Raw genomic sequence first — 18,803 nt, 5'->3', positions numbered from 1 at the left:
CTTACTTGCATATACATTTGTGCGGTCTTAGTCAACTCATACCACAAACTGACGTAGATTTGTGAGATTGTGGTTACACGAGGCGTTTCAGGCAGGTCTGTGTGAGCATTCGCTTTTAGATAGAATGCATCTGGCACACTTTCATTCATGCAATTTTACGTGTCTTATACATGCATGAGCAACTTATTACACACCAAAGATACAGAAAAACATGTATTCGCGCCATATGACCCCTGTAAGGTTCAGGGTTGAGTTGTTGTGCTCTGTATTGTCGGTAGGGGGCGCTGATGACCCCCCCACGTGTTTGGCTGGAGAGAGAACCCTCAGGAAACAGGTTTCGATTTCACGTGATAAGTCTACAAATAACCCTGAATGTCCCAGATCCTGACTCCAGAGAATATTCTCTGCAACAACAGGAAACGTCCGCTTGCTCGCTGACAGGAAGAGTCTCGTTAAAAGCCCTTCAAGTCTCCTTCCTCGACCCCTGAAGAACAATACTGAAGAAAGGGAGCGGTCCGGGCGGTACCCCAAACCAACCCAGAAACAGCGCGGTGACGTATGAAAGAACCCGATGTGAATGATGTGTGTGAAGTGTCTCATAAACATGTGCGGATGAGGAGAATCTCTCCGCATCAAAATAAAGCAAGGACATGCGGATCAAAACAAGAAATAATGCAACACAACACAACTACTGTTTGCCAATGTGTGAGCTCTGAATAAGCACCCAAATGATTCTTTCCTGGCGACCGAATTTAGAGACACAATGATGGGTCGCCATGGCGACGGCGGCAGAGTGCTTGTTCAGAGCTCGGGGATTCATGAAAGAAAGCTTTTAAAAGGAGCAAACCTGATTGGCTGGTGCTGTTGTTGCGTAGGGGACACTTGTGGCAGGAGTTGTTGCGCCAGAGACAGTAGCAGGCGTAGCACTGTACATCATGGGGACTTTTTCAGGAAGGGAACCATGGAAGCAATGAACAGGTAGGTGGAGCATTATGGAAACCGTGGCAACAGGTGTTTGGCAGGGTCGTTTGTTTGTTTGTTTGTTTTTGGTTTAGTTTGTTTGCATGGCGTGTATAAACGGAGCAGCGAGCCACCGTTCGGTTACACCAGCAGATGGCATGCAACCACAATGCAAAGCGAGAGAAGCGTGAGGGGAAAAATACAAACAAAAAGAAGCCGGATTATAATCACATAAGCATTACCATAATCACCTGTGTCTACACGTGAAACTATTACACGCTGCACGCTTCTGGTGTCAAACTATAAAGAATAAAAATGATGATTTGTGATACAAGACAATGGCCGTGTGCTTTTAATACAAATAATTAACCGTTATTATGCATCATCAAATAAACACAGACTTTCATGTATTTTCCTTTATATGTAAATGGCAAAAAGCCCAAAAAGAGAGAGATAGACAGATAGATAGAGAGAGAGGCAAGAGAGAGAGAGAAAGAGAAAAAAAATACTCTATTGTTTGTACTTATAGTATGGCTTTTGTTATATGGTCAATGCTTTAGCAACATTGTAAGAAAACGCAATCATAAAGTACCTTGAACTTTAAAATTGAGAGAGAGAGAGGAGAGAGCGACAGAGCGAGAGATAGAGAGAGAGAGAGAGAGAGAGAGAGAGAGGGAGAGAGAGAGGAAGGGAGGGAGATAGAGAGAGCGACAGAGTGAGAGAGCAACAGAGCGAGAGATATAGAGAGAGAGATGTATAAGAGAGAGAGAGGGAGGGAGGGACATAGAGAGAGAGAGTGAGAAAGAGAGAGCGACAGAGTGAGAGATATAGAGAGAGAGATATATAGAGAGAGAGGGAGGGAGGTAGAGAGAGAGTTGTGACTCTTGCAGGTGAACAGAAGCTCTGATAACTCTATCAACAGTTGCTATGACATCATCGTCCAATGAGCTTCAGGTTCACCTATGAGAGCGACTGAGGTGAGGCAGAACACACACACACAGATCGAGGAGGAACCTACCAATGCTGCTAGCAGGAGCCATGCACAGAACTGACCCTGTGAGCATGCAGTCAAGAGTGAAGAGAAGTTAATAAAGAAAAACAAAAACACATTAGACACACAGCCAGAGAAATCCAGATCACCATCATTCCCATAAAAAGAATGAAACATCTGCAGGGAAGTATTCCGTGACGGATCAATACCGGCCGCGGTGAGAGGACAGAAGCTTAGGGTTGTGAAATTCGAGCAGAAGAAGAGGTCATGCCTTGAGAAAAAACAACGACGACCGCTTGTGGGTGTGAGATCAGAAAATACACGACAAGAGATTATACAGCAGGACCGAGAAACACTGCGGTGTATATACACGACCGGGCGTTAAACAACGACCGCATGATAGAACATGCGAATGTTGCCGCCTTTCCAACAGATCGATGTGCACTCTCAAATGATCTTAACTAACTAAAGAGGTGTCATGTTGTTAAGAAAATCATCTTTAGAAACAATGTAATAATAACTAGAGTCTGAGTTTCAGTGCGTCTTAAAGGGAAAGCTCACCTAAAAATGTTGACGTATATCCCCTGTGTGAGTTTCTTTCTTCTGCAGAACACAAAAGAAGATATTTTGAAGAATTTTGATCATCATTGTATCATACCGCAGAAACAAAGTAAATTTAGTCAGTCTGTACGAGAATGGAATACTTTAGTGGATTTAAATACATATTTTATTTAAGGTTCAATTGAAGAATTAGTTAATTAGTACTCAGATCTAATATCTGCTAGCTTTCCTTTCAATGTTTGTATTTTCTTGCATTGTTTTTAATTGAATTCAACAGACAACTGTATAATATGTATTGTGTAATTATTATGTTTTCTAGTGTGTGCTTTTAATTATATTTTCTTTAGGGTGACTTCTTGTCCAGGGTCTACGGATGAAAAAAAAAGCCTTCGGCTAATTCTGCTACATAGACAGGAATGTTTCATTAATGTACAATGTCCCTGTCGACTAAATAAATAAATCAAGTAGACAGAAGTGAACCCCATTGAACCCCCATATTTCTCGAAATATCTTCTTTAAAAAAACTTGTATACTGACAAACTGGCATGCAGAAAAAGGTCTATCGACTTCTCGACTCCAGCGAAACGTTTAAAGAGGTGTTTGATTGTGCATTAATGCGACACATGCAGGAGGGCCGTACAGCTTCGGTTAAGACGCCAAACCGGGAGGGAGAGGGTGCGTGACGTTCAGGGATCCATGGAAAGCGGTGAGTGGCGTGTGGTGTGTTTACCTGTAGGAAAGAAGGTGGGCTGTTGGAGCTGAGCATTGGCCAGGGCCTGTTGATAGTGAAGGATGCTGGGATTGTAGAACGTGCTCGCCCCGTTACTCTTCTCCAGCGCCTGTCTCTTTGGTAGAGGCTGCAGGACTCCGTGAGGAAACGCCTGGACGTGAAAACACACGTGAGGAGCGCGTTAAAGCACGCACGCGTCACGTATTCAGTCGTGTTTTTTACGTCACTAAATACGTCACAAAAGTTTAGACTTTACACAGTAAAGCTACTTTAGCACACACACATATGTGTATATATATATATATATATTGAGTGATCCTCATTTCTACATACATGTAGTTTGTGACGTTTACTGTTTTCGTACAACAACACACAAAGAAGCCAAATTAAATTCTGTGAGTGGCTACAGTACATTAAAAAGCTACATGCAAAGCAAAAGGTGAAAGGTCATAGTACCAGATCTACAGATGCCTCGAAGGGTCGCTTCATTGCTTTGGCAGTCGACTGAGTCTTTAAATAGCAGGCAGCGAGCACATGATGGCAGTGGGCCAATGGGATTCAAGCGTATTAACATACAGGTAACAGCAAGCAGAGGTGCATCATGGGACAGCATTGCATTGTGGATAGGTGAGAAGGAAAAAACAAAACAAAAATAATCTGAATGCAGTATACCACATACGAAACAATAGGCATGCACATAAACTCAAAAAACTCCCGTCGAAGATACCCTATCATACATAACTACCTTCTACATTAGTACGGAAGCAAAAAGCATCTACGGTAACTTTGTTAAAAGCGTCAGAAATAAACATTTACCGATAAAAACAAAACACACTAATGGGGTCGTAGAGATTAGTATGAAGTTTGCGCTCGAAATCCTCTTTATTACACACCGACAACCTCCAGACAACCTTTGGCACTCAATAGAGTGTGTGAGTTTGTTCTGTGGTCAATTTCAATCTCATGGTGGTCGGCGCTTTTAAACAGAGCAGAATGTACGGCAGGCATGTCTTTGCATTTGACCCTCGCGGCCACACAAAGCTTGAATGGCTCGTGCGGGTCAATACCGACGCAGCGGTAACATCTCTGTCTCGGCGTCATGAGTTTGACTTCCACGCACAGTGAAAACACTGTGACATTTAACATCACTTACTGACAAACACCGGCGCGATGCGAAATGCCTTCCGTCACATTCGTTTCTGATTGCATCAACACGACATCAAAATGTAAAGGTCAGCACAAAAAAACACCAACAACAACCGTTTTGAGTGACGACAGAATGTGGAGCGCTGTTTATTATTATATTACGATTGACGTACACTTTCAGATGTGATGTTAACGGTTTGTGGCCCATCATCTGCTCGGTTGTTTCTTAACTTTTGTTTTTAGATGTAAATGTCATGTATTGGGGTGTTTCAGACTACACCTGATTTAAAGGGATTCTACACCCAAAAATGAACATTCTGTCATCATTTACTCACTTTCCAGTTGTTCCAAATCTATATAAATGTCTTTGGTCTGATGAACACAGAGAAAGATATTTGGAAGAATGTGTATAACTGAGCAGATTTTGCCCTCCATTGACTCCCATAGTAGGATTTTTTTTCCTTCAAACAAAAATGTACATTGTTTTTTTCCTACTATGGCAGTCAATGGGTAAGATGTGTCTGGTTACAAGCATTCTTCCAAATATCTTTCTCTGTGTTCATCAGAACAAATACATTTATACAGATTTGGAACAACTCAAAGGTGAGGAAATGATGACAGAATTTTCCTTTTTGGCTGAATTATCGCTTTAAAAGAGAATCTGGCTTCAGGTTTTATTAATCACAAATAAAACGCCATGCAAAAAACATGACTGATGGGATGGAAAATAACCCAAATGGGCAGCAAAATATTAAGGGCCATGCAAAACACTTCAAGTCAGAATACTCAAAATAAAATCTTGAATGAAAAAGGAGAAAAGACCGTTTCGATCTCGCAGTCACAGATGACATATGGACTGATGAAAGATAGCGCAAGTCTTGAGGACAGATGGAATATATATTATAGTGACGATTAAAACATCTACACTTAAACTGAGACCTGACTGTCGACTGCCTACTAAAAACAACAACAACCCTACATGACGTTCCTAAAGCTAATGACACAATAGAAATATACAATAAACGAATAATGAATATAAAATCATTACACAGAATACTATAATAATGTTCACAACTTCACACCATTGCTGCTGTTTCACATCTGAACAGCGTGAGGCCTTTACATTGATTGGATTTTGATTGGCCGTCACTGTTTTATCTCTCATCAGCAACTATTGTTATAGTTGTGATATAGACTCAACTGGAGCTAGCCGTGTGTTAATGGGTTTTAATGCACACTTTCCAGCCAATCAGAATCAAGTTTTCAAACAGACCATGGTACGAAAATACTTATTTTTTACTTTTCATTAAAGCGATCTTTTACATCAACATCCGTATTTTTTTCCGAAGCATTGTGGGGTTGACATCTATACACCAGAAGCAATGAAGGATCTGAACTACCTTCTGAAATAATGTCAGAGTAAGGAGAAGGAAGGTTGATTCTAGGTTGTTTAATCTTCATGATGATGACGGGGGGAACAGGAGGATTTGATACTGAAAGTGTTCCTCCCACCGCCAACATAAAGAAGCATTAAAATAAAAACACCATCCACCCACCCAGTGTCTTTATCATTCTGGATTACATAACCTTCCGCCGAGAGAAAACAAACACAACATCTCTATCTTCTGACTTTTTAAACCCGCTTCTCTGGATTGATGCTTCTGCATTCTCAAACTCCTGCTCTGTTCTAACAGAGACGTTCTAACTACAGACTAACAGAGAGCTTTACACACCGACAACAGTCCAGCGGCTCACTTTCATCTGTGTGTTTCTGGTTATGACCGGTGAGCCGTCCTCGAGTCTTGCTCTCATCAGAATAAAAAATAAAGCAGCGGTTACAGGTAGAAACAAAAGGCAAAATAAAGCACAAAGCAAAACCAAGCGGGTGAGTAAAAGCACACTAGCGTAACCTACACTGAGGGAGCTCAACACACTCTAATTATATATGATAAAAAAACACACAACGGCTCACAACGTTGCGTTTTAACACATGAGATCGACATCTGTAAATGATAACATCATCTCATCTGCCGTCTCTCATTTAATAAGCTTGAGTTACTTGCGTCGATTATATTAAGAGTGATCCAAGAGAACTAGATCGCGCTGGTCCTGTTCACACGGATGATCTAGTTTTAGTGTGAACGCATGTCAAGGATGAACGTGAACACCCGTGTCAGTTGGACATGAACATCTCATCCATCTCCTTAATTTAATCTTCAGTGATTTTCTGGAATCCGAGCTTCTATTGGTCAGACGGATGAGCAGTCCGTGACCTTGTGCGGTCAAGGGTGTGAGCTAAAAGCTTTTAAACCATAACGCTTATTAGATTAATATTCTACTGCTAATAATTATAGCATCCATAATACCAGACGCAGATTATTATCACGATCCCAAGAGTTCTCTCTCTTCGCCCTGTTTAATAGGCCTAAAATCCACCCGGGACGAGATCGGGGATTCCACATAGATTTGGGCCGCTACCCCGCCCAGACTCTGAAGACGGGTCGTGGCGATATAATAATAAAGCAGTGCTCCACATTTACTGTGTTAACATCATCTGAAGGTTTGACGGTTCTAAGCACTGCTCTGTTTATCGTTCTATTAATCTCGATCGCTTCACGTCAGGATGAGTTTTTGTGCAATTTGGGAATCTTACCATAGCTGCAGCGGCGGCCTGTGCTGCGACGGCCGTCTGGTTGGCCTGATGCTGCGCTGCTTTGATCTTGGCCTGCAGGTGCGCAGGTGGATGGAAATACTTGCACTTCTCACGTGAACATCGGCTCTTGATGAAGTCCATGCAGACGGTGACCGTGTTGTCGCTCGTGTCGATCATGGGGCTGTCGCTGGGATGGGCGAAGCGACAGTCGGTCTCTCCTCGAGCGCAGTTTCCCCGCTGAAACTCACGGCACACCTGCACGCGTGTGTAAGAGAACAAACACACACGTGAGTCAGACCTGTACCAAAACTCCTCTTGCTTTTCTTCAATCCCACATAAAAAATCCTGTAGTATATTTCTAACAACGTGATTTTACTGCTGTTTACTATGGTAGATACTAACTTTCAATCTATTTATTCTGTTTATGTTGAAAAATGCTGCTGCTGATCTAGTTCTGACTTTCATATATGACAGAGAAAGTTCTTGCATGAACCTCTAGATGGCGCAGTCATATAGTCTAAAAAAAATATGACATAAAAACTTAACTGCCTATCTACCTAACTGCCAATGAGATTGCTGCGCGACGTTTAAATCTTTGCTAGTGATTGTCGTTGCAAGCAGCGTGCATCAGAAACCCTCCTCCTTCCCCAACTCCACCCTTATAGATCTGCTTCAGGGTCATTATGTACGCTATACTGGGTTTATTCATATATGTTATATGAGCAGCAGCAGTATTTCTTCCATGCATGTTGTGGATGCTTTGGCAGAAGAAAGTCGTTGTACTTGCTCCGCACGTAGCAGATCTATTGCGCCAAAAACATTTATGTGTCATGTATGGTACCATGCTAAACCCTCCGAGAATTTTCATGACAGAAATCTGTATTGCACGAAACAATATCTCATCTCAACTATTTTGATGTCAAACCAGTTTGGGATTTTTAGACAGCCATTAAAAGTGTGAAAGGGATTTGACTCCAGATAAATCATTATTATTTATCTTCCTTCACCGTATCTGATATTTCACCTCTAAATCTTCATCAAATGTGGACACGTTTTAATAAGTAAAATGAGATTCAAACTACGCTCTGTAGATCTCCGGTTCAGACTGGATTTGGTTAATCTCAAGAGAAACCTGATTGGCTACCTCGAGTTTGTCAGTACGCAGGAGTTTCTGTGAAGAGGAGGAGCTCTGCATGTTGATGGGCGGGCTGCCAGGGACGATGACGGGGGCGCTGGGGAGCATCTCAGTGGGGACGAGACCCATGCTGTGACTCATGGGAGTCAGATACTGTGCGTAACTGAGACCAGGATTCGAGCCCATAGCTTGACTGACGGAAAACGTAGGCTGTGAAAGAAGAATAAAACATTTTAATAAACAATTTGTCATGTTAAACTCAGATTAAACTCGAGAGAGCATGCGGTCTGTCTTGTTCTTACCATTTGTTGCATGGTTGTTCCGGGGATCATGAACTGCATCTGTTGGGCGAGCATGGCCGCTGCCGTCTTCTGCTGGATCAGATTATTGCGTCCATTGATCTCAAGCTGAGTCTTCAGATGAGCCGGCGGGTGAAGATACTTACAGTTCTCCCGCGTGCACCGACCCTAAAACGGGAAAAACACAGAAAACAGAGTTAATCATGGTCCTCGTTCTAAGGGTGTGTTCACATACGGCATGTTTGGTTTGCTGGGATCCAAACCCTTGTACGCTCCAAACAAGCGGACCGAGAACGTTGAAAAGATGGGAACTCTTGCAAGGATCGTCTGAATTATGAAGGCAACACGGACCAAAATCATGAAGTGACAACAAAATACGACCCAAAAATCAAGTGATTTGGTCATAAAAAATGTGTTTTTAATAGATCTGTGCCTGTGCATGTAAAGGAAGAATTCCTGGTACCGTTTTGACTGTTTTAAACACTTCATGAGGTCTTCGCGAGTCACCGGCTTGCTAAAAATACCCTCATATGTGCAGTCATACACTGAGCACGTATAACCCAGCACATGGCATTGTTTTGGATATCCAGTCATAAATCATAAAAGCTGTCCAATCACGTTGCGACTTTACACGTAAACAGTTAGGTTCGATATATTTAGGTTCGATTTTAAAATGCCAGTCTGAACGATAAGCAAACCAGGAATACATTAATTTTGTATTTTTGGTTCGGACCAAAAGAAACGAATTACAAATATGAACGCACCTATGATGCTGTCTACACTAGTGCATTTTCTTTTGAAAACAGAATTTTCGTTTTCAAAACGCTCTCCGTCCACACTAACGTTTCCAAGGGTTTCCCACCAGCGCCCATACACACTGAAACGTCTGAAAACGCTTACATCCATGTACTGCGTATGAATAAAAATCAAAGACACGTCAGCATGTGTCATTTCTGTAAGACGTTTATTTATTTCGGCCTTATTATGCCGTGGCAATATGGAGCAAAGACAACGTTTTTTTTTAAATAGACAGACAATGAGGTAACTTAGATGTTGCTGCGGGTAACACAAGACTATAAAGCTGCAAAAGCGAAATTGAAACTAACTCACGCTCCTCTGCCAAGCAGAGTGATTAAATGTTTTGTCTACTAAAATGCAATCTAAAGTATGTATTAACTGACATTAATGCTTTCAAACAGGAGAGCAGCCGAAACAACTGCATCACATGGCGAAGGACACGTCATCCTTTTTTAAATCCCTCCGTTTTCCTCATCCACACTACAAAGCGAAAACTGCGTTTTCACATGTATCTACTTTTGATTGTGTTTTCAAAATGCTCTATTTTCGTTGACAAAAACGCATCTCAGTGTGGACGAAAAGCCAAAATGAAGAGAAAAAGATGTGGACAAGTGTTCTGAGCTACAAAAGAGCAAACCGTGAGCAAAAAGAGATGTCATGTGACAGATGGCTTCATCAAACTGAAATATTCATTATGGAGGCCAAAGTTAGAAGTGTGTTCTGCAAGGTCAAATGTGTGTGTTCACTGCAGGAAGAGACATGAGAATCACAGGAGGAGGAGGAGAACGAGTGAGATCACACATACTGCACACATACAGAGAGAAAGAGAGAGAGAGTGATGTACATGTGAATGATCCACCTCGAACACAAATACAAAATAAATGTACAAAACATGCGACGCATAATAACATCCCAAGTATTCAAATAATATGCTATTATAATGACGAACATCACTGACATTATTTCGATATCAACACAAAAAAACATATATTTATTGTGATTTTTTACATTTGGTTTATTAAACACACATGAACTAGATAATATTTTTTTATATAATTCGATTATATCCGTTTGGCAGATGCTTTTATCCAAAGTGACTAAAGATCCCATCTACACATTTTAAACTGAAGCAATGCTCTATCAATCCAACTACATGAACATATGTTCTGAATGAGCATCTTTCATATAAACTGATAAATTCTTTGGATTGAACTTGAACAAAGTCAGACGCTGTTAAAGGCACGTGTGTGATCAACATTAATTCTTATGGTTTCACTGCATTGTTGCAGACGAGTCTTCAGAAGCGTTTGCAGGAATCTGTGCAGTCAGCACATCTGAGGTTTTACTTGCCGTCTTCACGCTGGTTTATGACAGCGAGGATAAGAACACGAGGCTTTGTCCAGGTAGTGTTCCCTACTCAGAAAACAACATCTGATGATAATGTGAAACTGAATCTAAACCTCACATCACCGTCTTCTTCAATGAGCTCAGACAACACATCATTTACAACACTTTACTGTGTTTCAATGCTTTCCTTAATATAGCATAATATCAGAGTTTGCTTATGATTTAAATAAGCTGATTCCTTCTCTTTGAGAATCCAACACATCGTTCATTGTTAATAATAATTAAAGTTTTGTGTTATAAAAAGAAACAAAAATCTCTGCTTTATCATGAGCTTCAAACAGGATTTTTATTACTAACTACAAGTAATACTATTGAAACATTTCTGTTGAACTCAATATAACATAGACCTTAATGTTATTTTACAAATGTAACTAAATTAGAAATGTTGCTCTATGTTAATGTAAACAGAGACGACATTTGATTTTAATAATGTATTAGTAAATGCTGAAATTAACATGAATTAATAATATTAAAGCTGTAGAAGTATTGTTCATTGTTAGTTCATGTTAGCAAATGCATTAACTAATTGTTAACAATAGCACCTCAGGGTAAGGGGTTACACTGTAAAAAAATACTGTAATTCTCCAGATTTTATTTATATTTTTTTAAATACAAAAAATATATTTGAAATACAGTCAAAAATCACAAAATGGCAGAAAAAGACTGCAGATTTACAAGGAAACCAGGGGAATGTCATTTTACAGGGAATTTTACAGTTTATTTTTGAAATACGGTCAAAAGCAATAAAATTTGTGGAAAACAGTTTAATATGTATCCTTATATACTATAGTTTTACAGAAAAATATATATATTTAACGTTATATTTCTTTTTTTCCATTTTACAGAACTTTTTCGTTTTTTATGAATTTTTTACAGGTAGAATAATTAACCCTAAAATAATGAACAGAAAATAAATACAAACTAAATAGCAACATTTAAATTAAATAAATACATATTAAAATAACAAAATTGCTAAAATTGAAACCAAAATGAACAGGATAATTTTAAATAAATAAATAAATAAATTATATTATTATTACAATCAATTAATCAAAAATTAACGTAATTAAGTAAATGAAGCATTAGTCCAACATGTTGACAAGCGGTCTAGACGCTCAAGACGTGTAAATTCTCAAACATTCAGTGCTGTAATCTACAGGATCAGAGATCTACTGTATCAATAACAGTGATGCCAAAACATGACAAGTGTTAAAAGCAATCAGTCCATCTCTCTCTCTCTCTCTATAGTATAATATATAATTGATTGACATTCAGAGCTCCAGTGGTACAGAGATACTGGGATTTTTAGGGATGTGTACGTACTCTTATTAAGAGGAGAGTGCTGATTGAATAACAAACGAGAGATGAGAGGATCTATTTTTATCAGTGAACACGACAGGATTGGCTCTGATCGAGGACCACAGGAAGCTTTGCCTATAGGCTGTATCAGATGACCTATCCATGTCATGATACACAACACTGCAACACGGCAGAAGACTTAGAAAAATGAGACGTGATAACAAGCTCAACCATTACTGAAGGAAAACGAGTGTTTGTGTGATGCTAAAAGAGAGGTGTGTGGATCTATGATGACAATGATCCCTCCGTTTAATAAACGCTGTGTTTCACGCTATCACTTATGATGATCATCAGTCAGGGGTTTTATTCTGTGCATTAAAAAATAATCATTCTGTGTAAATCTCATTCTTAAATTGCATCTGGTTATTTTTACAAGAAAAACTGCATGCACGTGTATTCATGTGTTTACACATCAGACTCTTGGTTTGTTTCTGCACGCATGGCTCACGTGATCATTAATCTCTTGAGACCTCTATAGATTGCTATCTAATAACGTTAATTAGATTAACAAACGATACATCATTTGAAAGGTCTAAGGGTCTAGTTTCAGTATATGGTCTCTGTCAGTTGGTCATTGTTTACATTACATTTCGCCTGAATGGCATGGCCTCCATCATTGATCTTACGTTCCCCGCCAGCCGATGACTAAATGGAAAATATTGACGGGCAAATGTGTAGCCAGTAAGAAGACGACTTCCGTGTGTGGCCTTATAGTTTTTTTATTGCTCACTGGACCATTCTCAAGCGAGCTACCCCTGATGCACCTGTTACTCACGACTGACGTAGCTTCCGCGTTGCTGATGCTGCTTCCACGTAGTTTCTATCTCGTGGCAATTCTAATGTGTATTGCCCATCACGGTTGTGTTTGGAGGCCAACTGCATGGTCATCAATTTGATATCAGGATATGCAAAGAAAAAAAGCATCATCCTGATTACCCGGTTAATTTGGAGCTCCAAGTGGCCTTTTTTGGAAAAGGCACTAGTCTGACAAAGAACCTAGTAGGAACGTCACTATTGTCCTCAAACTTGAAACAACATCATTAGACATGTGGCTTTGGTATCAGGCATGTTTATCGTCCAAAAGATTTATGAAATAAAGGTGTTATGCAACAAATATTTTTAATTCAATTTATTTCCACTTTTCTAACTTTTCGCGTCGGACGTTAATACATCCTGTGTAAGCACACATTTTAAACAATAATCTGGCTCAAAAATATGTATCGCAAACCATCATGCAACAACTGAAATGTCTTCCTTCTCACCACAATGGCTCAGTACATCCTCTTATGTCAAACGCGTGACCTTTCCAACGTGATTACTTATTACGGGAAGTTGTGAGCACGCAACGTGGTTTGGTCCAAGTCGTGTATTTGTGGTTAGAAAGTATAAAAAGTAGTTTTTTTTACAAAATAATTAACACATTTTTCGTCGGCTGATGCCGTGCTTAGCCATTTAAAGCTGCAGAGAAAATGATATTTGGACCTTATGAGGTCGCGCCCCCCCATTAAATCCATTATAAGGAGGAAGATCCGAAAAAATGTCATGGATGACATGAGTGTGGGTAAAAAAGCATAAAAATGTCATTCTTAAGTGATCTATTCCTTTAAATACTGAACATTTCAAACGTGACTGATGAATCTGTGACACTGCACATTTTTATGTTTCCAATCAGCTGCGAGCATCATTCTGCTATCGGGTAACCAAAAGCTTTTAGACGACAACTTAACAGCACTTACTGTGAACCCTGAGAAACATTCAGCCCTTCACCACCTGGTTCATTTCAAATTAAACACGAGAGCTCAAATCAATCCCAAAGAGAGTTGGGAAAAATGTCAGTAATATCAGAGAGACTTAACCCAATTCATATTTCTGCTTCAGAATTCCCATTCCTCGTCCATGTTAACCCGTTAATGAGAGTGTAAGTGAGGTCAAACTCAAGTTTACTTTAATATCAATGGAGAATTTATTTCTCATCAACTCTAAGAATAGATTTACGATGTGATTTTCCCAGCAGAATAAAATCTCCCAACATTATCATTATCCATCTAAAACGCGGTTTCATTGTCATTTATAGAACAACAGTTGATTTAAAGGCGTTCATAATTGTTTAGTTTCCTTTAACTGAACTCGTGTACACAAATGTCAATGCCCTAGATGTCTGCCATGGGACTGAAAAATGAATTTAAGACATGAGCTAAAACAAGACATGAAACATTACATAAATTGTTTAGACCAGTGGTATATTTATGATCTAATCTCTTGAGTTCAATCAGTCATATACGGGCATTTTTTGCTTCTTTATATACTGTATAGCTTATATATATTTATAAACTATACCTCACATATTTTACACATTATTTTACCTGTCCTCAATGTAAAGTATGGGGGGGCGCCTGTTCTTTATTGACCCGTCAAATCCTTTTGTACCATAAAACTTTTGATTACTAGATTAAGGTCTCACAGAAAAGTCATACTGACCATTTGGAAGAAAGAAAGAAAGAAAGAAAGAAAGAAAGAAAGAAAGAAAGAAAAGAAAGAAAGAAAGAAAGAAAAAGAAAGATAGATAGATAGAAAGAAAGAAAGAAAAAGAAAGTATTTGTTTCATTTCATGTTGACATTAAGATGTGATGTAATTTCTTAATGACCTTTGTTTTGAGACTGAAGAAAATACACAAGAAATTGAGATCATGAAGGGAAATAATCCAAAACAAGAGTCCCAGAATGAGTGTCACATGTGGACTCATCATGAGCCGACACTCACAGACAGAACCACTTGGAATCTGCATTCCCATAATTCCACACAATCCAAACCACCTTCAATCAAACACTACAAAAGCATGTTTGTTTCATTGTTTAGGATATGACAATGCCTTCAGCAACCAATACTCTCAGCTCCATTTAACACGCTTTCCTATATTCTCTCTAAAAAAAAAAAAAAACATGATCATCATTTACTACCCCACGTATCATTCAGAACCCAAATAATAATGCTTCAAATCTGATAAGGATGAATGAGGACGGGACTGTAACACCAGACAAAAGACATTAAAAACACATTAGAATCAAAATCATTTAAAATTTTGTCCACACTGGATGTGGTACGATCCCATTAGAACGAGCCATGACATGTGTACGGTCACGTCCGGTGTAGACACGGTGTAAACCTCAAACAATGACAAAATAAGAAAGTCTAGCAGCAGAATGTTTATTTTCGAGTGGGCCGTTTCTTTTAAGTGCCCGTGAATTGGAATTTGCGATCGTTTTTACTTCCGTATTCTGATGCATATCCAAATGAAATATAGTGGGCGTGGCTTTAATCTTTCTCTGCGATTTGATTGGATGTATAAAACCGCCGTAGCATTTTGAAATTGAAATAGCAGCAGACAGACAGTTGATGGGGAGGAGTTAATGCATGCTCTGCCCGAGACGTCTTAACATACGTCATTTGTAATGGCTAGTCATTACAGGAAGGAAGTGCATTTTCAGAATATAACTAAAGATTATGAGGCCACAAGAATTTTTAATAGAAAATGACCCACATTGATAAACTATTTACATTAAACCTCGCAAATATTATATGAAAAAGTAGGAAATGTTATTTTTTATTTCACTGGGACTTTAAATCTGTTTCAGAGATGTTGGCGTATGATGATGATGTAGGTTGAGTTCAGATCTGCTCATGGCCCGTGTAGGAGTTGAAGAGCAAACGAAACAAAAGAGAGAGAGAAACATCCTCACTCACGTGACAATACATGATGCTTTACAGACATTCAGACACCCAACATTCAAGGTGCGTGTGTGTTTCTGATGATGCTCGAGCTTCTCAAGAGAGAAGCAGATCACCTCTAAACAGACCCATTCATCTATTCAAACCACTGTCATTCCTCACACGTCTAGACATCTCACGTATAAATGCAAATGATCGTAATAATTTTAATTCAGTGAGGGCTGAAGTACACAGAAAAGAATTACCTACAAGGCTTTATAATGTTATAGCATCATTTGTCATATCGCTGGTGTGATTGCTGCAGCATTTAACCATAAATACACTTTATTTAACCTCTCTTAAAGGGACAGTTCACACACATTATCTCATCCTCCTGCATCTTTTCCTCAAGTTTTTGTTTATAAAAGATCTATATCTTCACGTCCTCGTATGAATCCCAGCTTCTTGCCGATCCATAAGGCACGGACACGTGAGTAATTCACTTTAAAAATGAAAATTCTGTCATCATTTACTCCTGTGTGAGTGTGACTTTCTTCCAGAGAACATAAAAGAAGATATTTTGAATAATGTTGTTAACTGCCCTCATTCACTTGCATTGGCTGTGCTGTTCTGTTACCAACATCTTTATTTGTATCCTGCGGAAGAAAGAAAGTCAAACAGGTTTGAAATGACAAGAGGGCGTGTAATTGTTGACAGAATTTTCTTTGCGAAGGTGAGCTACTCCTTTAAAGAAGACAATAAAAAAAACAATAAGATGACTAAACACAGAACATGTCACCACACACAACACACTTTCCTCACAGCCGGGTGTCAATACGGATGACATCACAGAGCACACATATGACAATGTTTAAATAATGAAAGAGACGTGTGCTGATCTGAGTTCAGTGTTCATGTGTTAAGCGTTTCACTTCACTGTACTGTCAATAAAACCAAATAATGTCTTCGATACATGTTGGGGGTCACTTGGTTCGTGACTATTCTAAAAATAAAATCTCTTTTACTATACATATAATTTCAAGCGGTTTCAAACAGTAAAAAAATGAAATTTTCGGTAAACCCGAATAATAGAAATATACCATAAAATATATATTATCCCGTGAAATTATAGGACATATGGATGTATATTAAATAGTTTTCACCATTTTCTTGTAAATTTGTTGTCTTTTTCTGTAATTGTAGTAGTTGACCATATGTCAAAAATCTTGTAAAAGAGAATTTTGTCAGCTGGGGCACCAGAAATAGCCTGTAAAATAACGTGTTTTCCCTGTAAAATTACATTTTCCACAGTTTTCCTTTTCAATATCCGGTCTTTTTCTGAAATTGTACATTTTTGACTGTATTAAAAAAATGGCATTATCTGTAAAAAAAGTTTTTTTATTTAAATATTTTAATGAAATTTTATAAATGCAGTCAAAAACAAACAATTGCAGACAAAGACCGCAAATATGTTTGAAAATATTCTGTAAAATTATAGGTTTTAATTACAGAAAACACCATATATACTTCATCATAATCACAGAACATTGTGGAGGTGAGACTTCATTACATTTTCAATGTTAACACAATTTCACATCTCTACAGCAGTTAATGCATTCACGTAACGTCCGTCCCACGCACTTCTGCTCCACGCTTCATCTGTAAAACACACGCAGTGCTTCTGAACGACTCATCGCAATAAAAGCATCGGCAGCGCTAACAAAACACACTTGTGCTCCACCCCTGACCTTCATCAGAATATTCTCCTGCATGCGTTCAGAAGATGACGTCACATCAGACACGGTCGGTGGTCTCTTAACAGCACTGAAGTGCTTACAGATGATAGCAAGCGCATGACTCATTTCGCTTGATTACAGAATCACACACATGATGACGTCAATAATTCCCCCTCGCTGATGATCAGTGATCAGCCCTGGTGTCAATGGGCCTTTATTCCTTTCAAACAACATTATTTTATTGAATTTCCAGTGATCATAAAGCGTACTGTTAGTGTCATATAAAAGTCTATCTCTTATCAATAATCCCAAAATAAACACATAGTTGAATAGTCACAGATGTCCGATGATTTCACTCTCGATCACACAGACGTTCAGTCCGTCTGTCTGTCAGTGTGAGTGTCTGGTGCACCTGTGGTGTCAGTTCAGACGAGAAGACATCTGCTGGGTGTGAAATTCACTTTCAATCCCATGAACCATGCCAGACCCATGCTGCGTCCCACCATCCACCGGCCGTGACCTCTGCCAGACGAGAGAGAGATGAGCGATCAAACCACATCTACTCTCAACGGACAAAAACACTTCCTGTCTCTGTCGGATGATGTGTGATATGAAGTTTGTTGAACGCTGCTGAAATGCGTGTGACGTCAAGAATCCAAACGCATTCTCAATCCAGATCAAACCAACAGACAAGCATGTAACACACACACAGATCATTTTATATATTTATATAAAACATTAAACCTTAATATCTATCTGACCAATAAACTGCTACTATAAAAAAACAAGATTTATACTGTAGGACAGGCCGCTGTGTTATTTTTAAACTGCATCTGTCTGTGTTTCTAATAATTCTTCAATGGCCGTGACTTCTGATGAATGAACGAAATGAGTGAATGTTTCACCGTTTTTAGAAAGGGCAGCCATGCTAGAGATCTCTCATCTCATGCAGGTCCTAATTTTAGCGTTTGCTTTGTTTTCTAAACGTCGCCTCAAGAAGTGAGCCTGAGGTTTTATTTGACTGTATCTTTCCAGAGACAGAATGAGGATATAAGTCTGCTCGTGCTGACAGCGATCATTGCTGTGTGAAATCAGCCTATAGAAGCGCTCTGTCCGGCGATGAACTACTCAAAGACTTCCAGCCATCTCTGACATGAGCGTTCATGTGACAAGCTTGTTTTCTCATTTGAGCATTGCTTTCACAAGAGGAACAAGACATTTTTATATGTGTCAAGAACACCACATTACATCTGACAGATATCAGAGGATGATCAACTGACCAATCATGGCAATTCACAAAGAACAGTTATCATATTTAGATG

The 18,803-nt window shown here is 39.1% G+C and overlaps 1 protein-coding gene across 14 annotated transcripts in view; it reads right to left on the bottom strand.

Annotated features, from left to right (window-relative positions):
- Positions 1-18,803, bottom strand: part of mbnl2 (muscleblind-like splicing regulator 2) — a 46,282-nt gene that overhangs the window by 5,207 nt on the left and 22,272 nt on the right. For 3 of the 14 annotated variants that reach the window (XM_056762732.1, XM_056762739.1, XM_056762747.1), the window contains exons 3-10: positions 8,479-8,643; positions 8,186-8,386; positions 7,042-7,296; positions 3,699-3,752; positions 3,243-3,393; positions 2,513-2,554; positions 1,979-2,014; positions 848-942 (exon numbers count right to left, since the gene is read on the bottom strand). In XM_056762732.1, the coding sequence (XP_056618710.1) occupies positions 848-942; positions 1,979-2,014; positions 2,513-2,554; positions 3,243-3,393; positions 3,699-3,752; positions 7,042-7,296; positions 8,186-8,386; positions 8,479-8,643 (999 nt within the window). Of the gene's footprint in view, positions 1-847; positions 943-1,202; positions 1,261-1,978; positions 2,015-2,512; positions 2,555-3,242; positions 3,394-3,698; positions 3,753-7,041; positions 7,297-8,185; positions 8,387-8,478; positions 8,644-18,803 lie in introns of all 14 variants that reach the window. The other 11 variants (XR_008908534.1, XR_008908537.1, XM_056762765.1 and 8 more) reach the window with 11 other exon arrangements.

This window comes from Triplophysa dalaica, chromosome 2, assembly GCF_015846415.1.
Source record: "Triplophysa dalaica isolate WHDGS20190420 chromosome 2, ASM1584641v1, whole genome shotgun sequence".
Lineage (NCBI taxonomy): Eukaryota > Metazoa > Chordata > Actinopteri > Cypriniformes > Nemacheilidae > Triplophysa > Triplophysa dalaica.
Note: the sequence above shows the minus strand (reverse complement) of the source record. Positions and strands in the feature narration are given on the sequence as shown.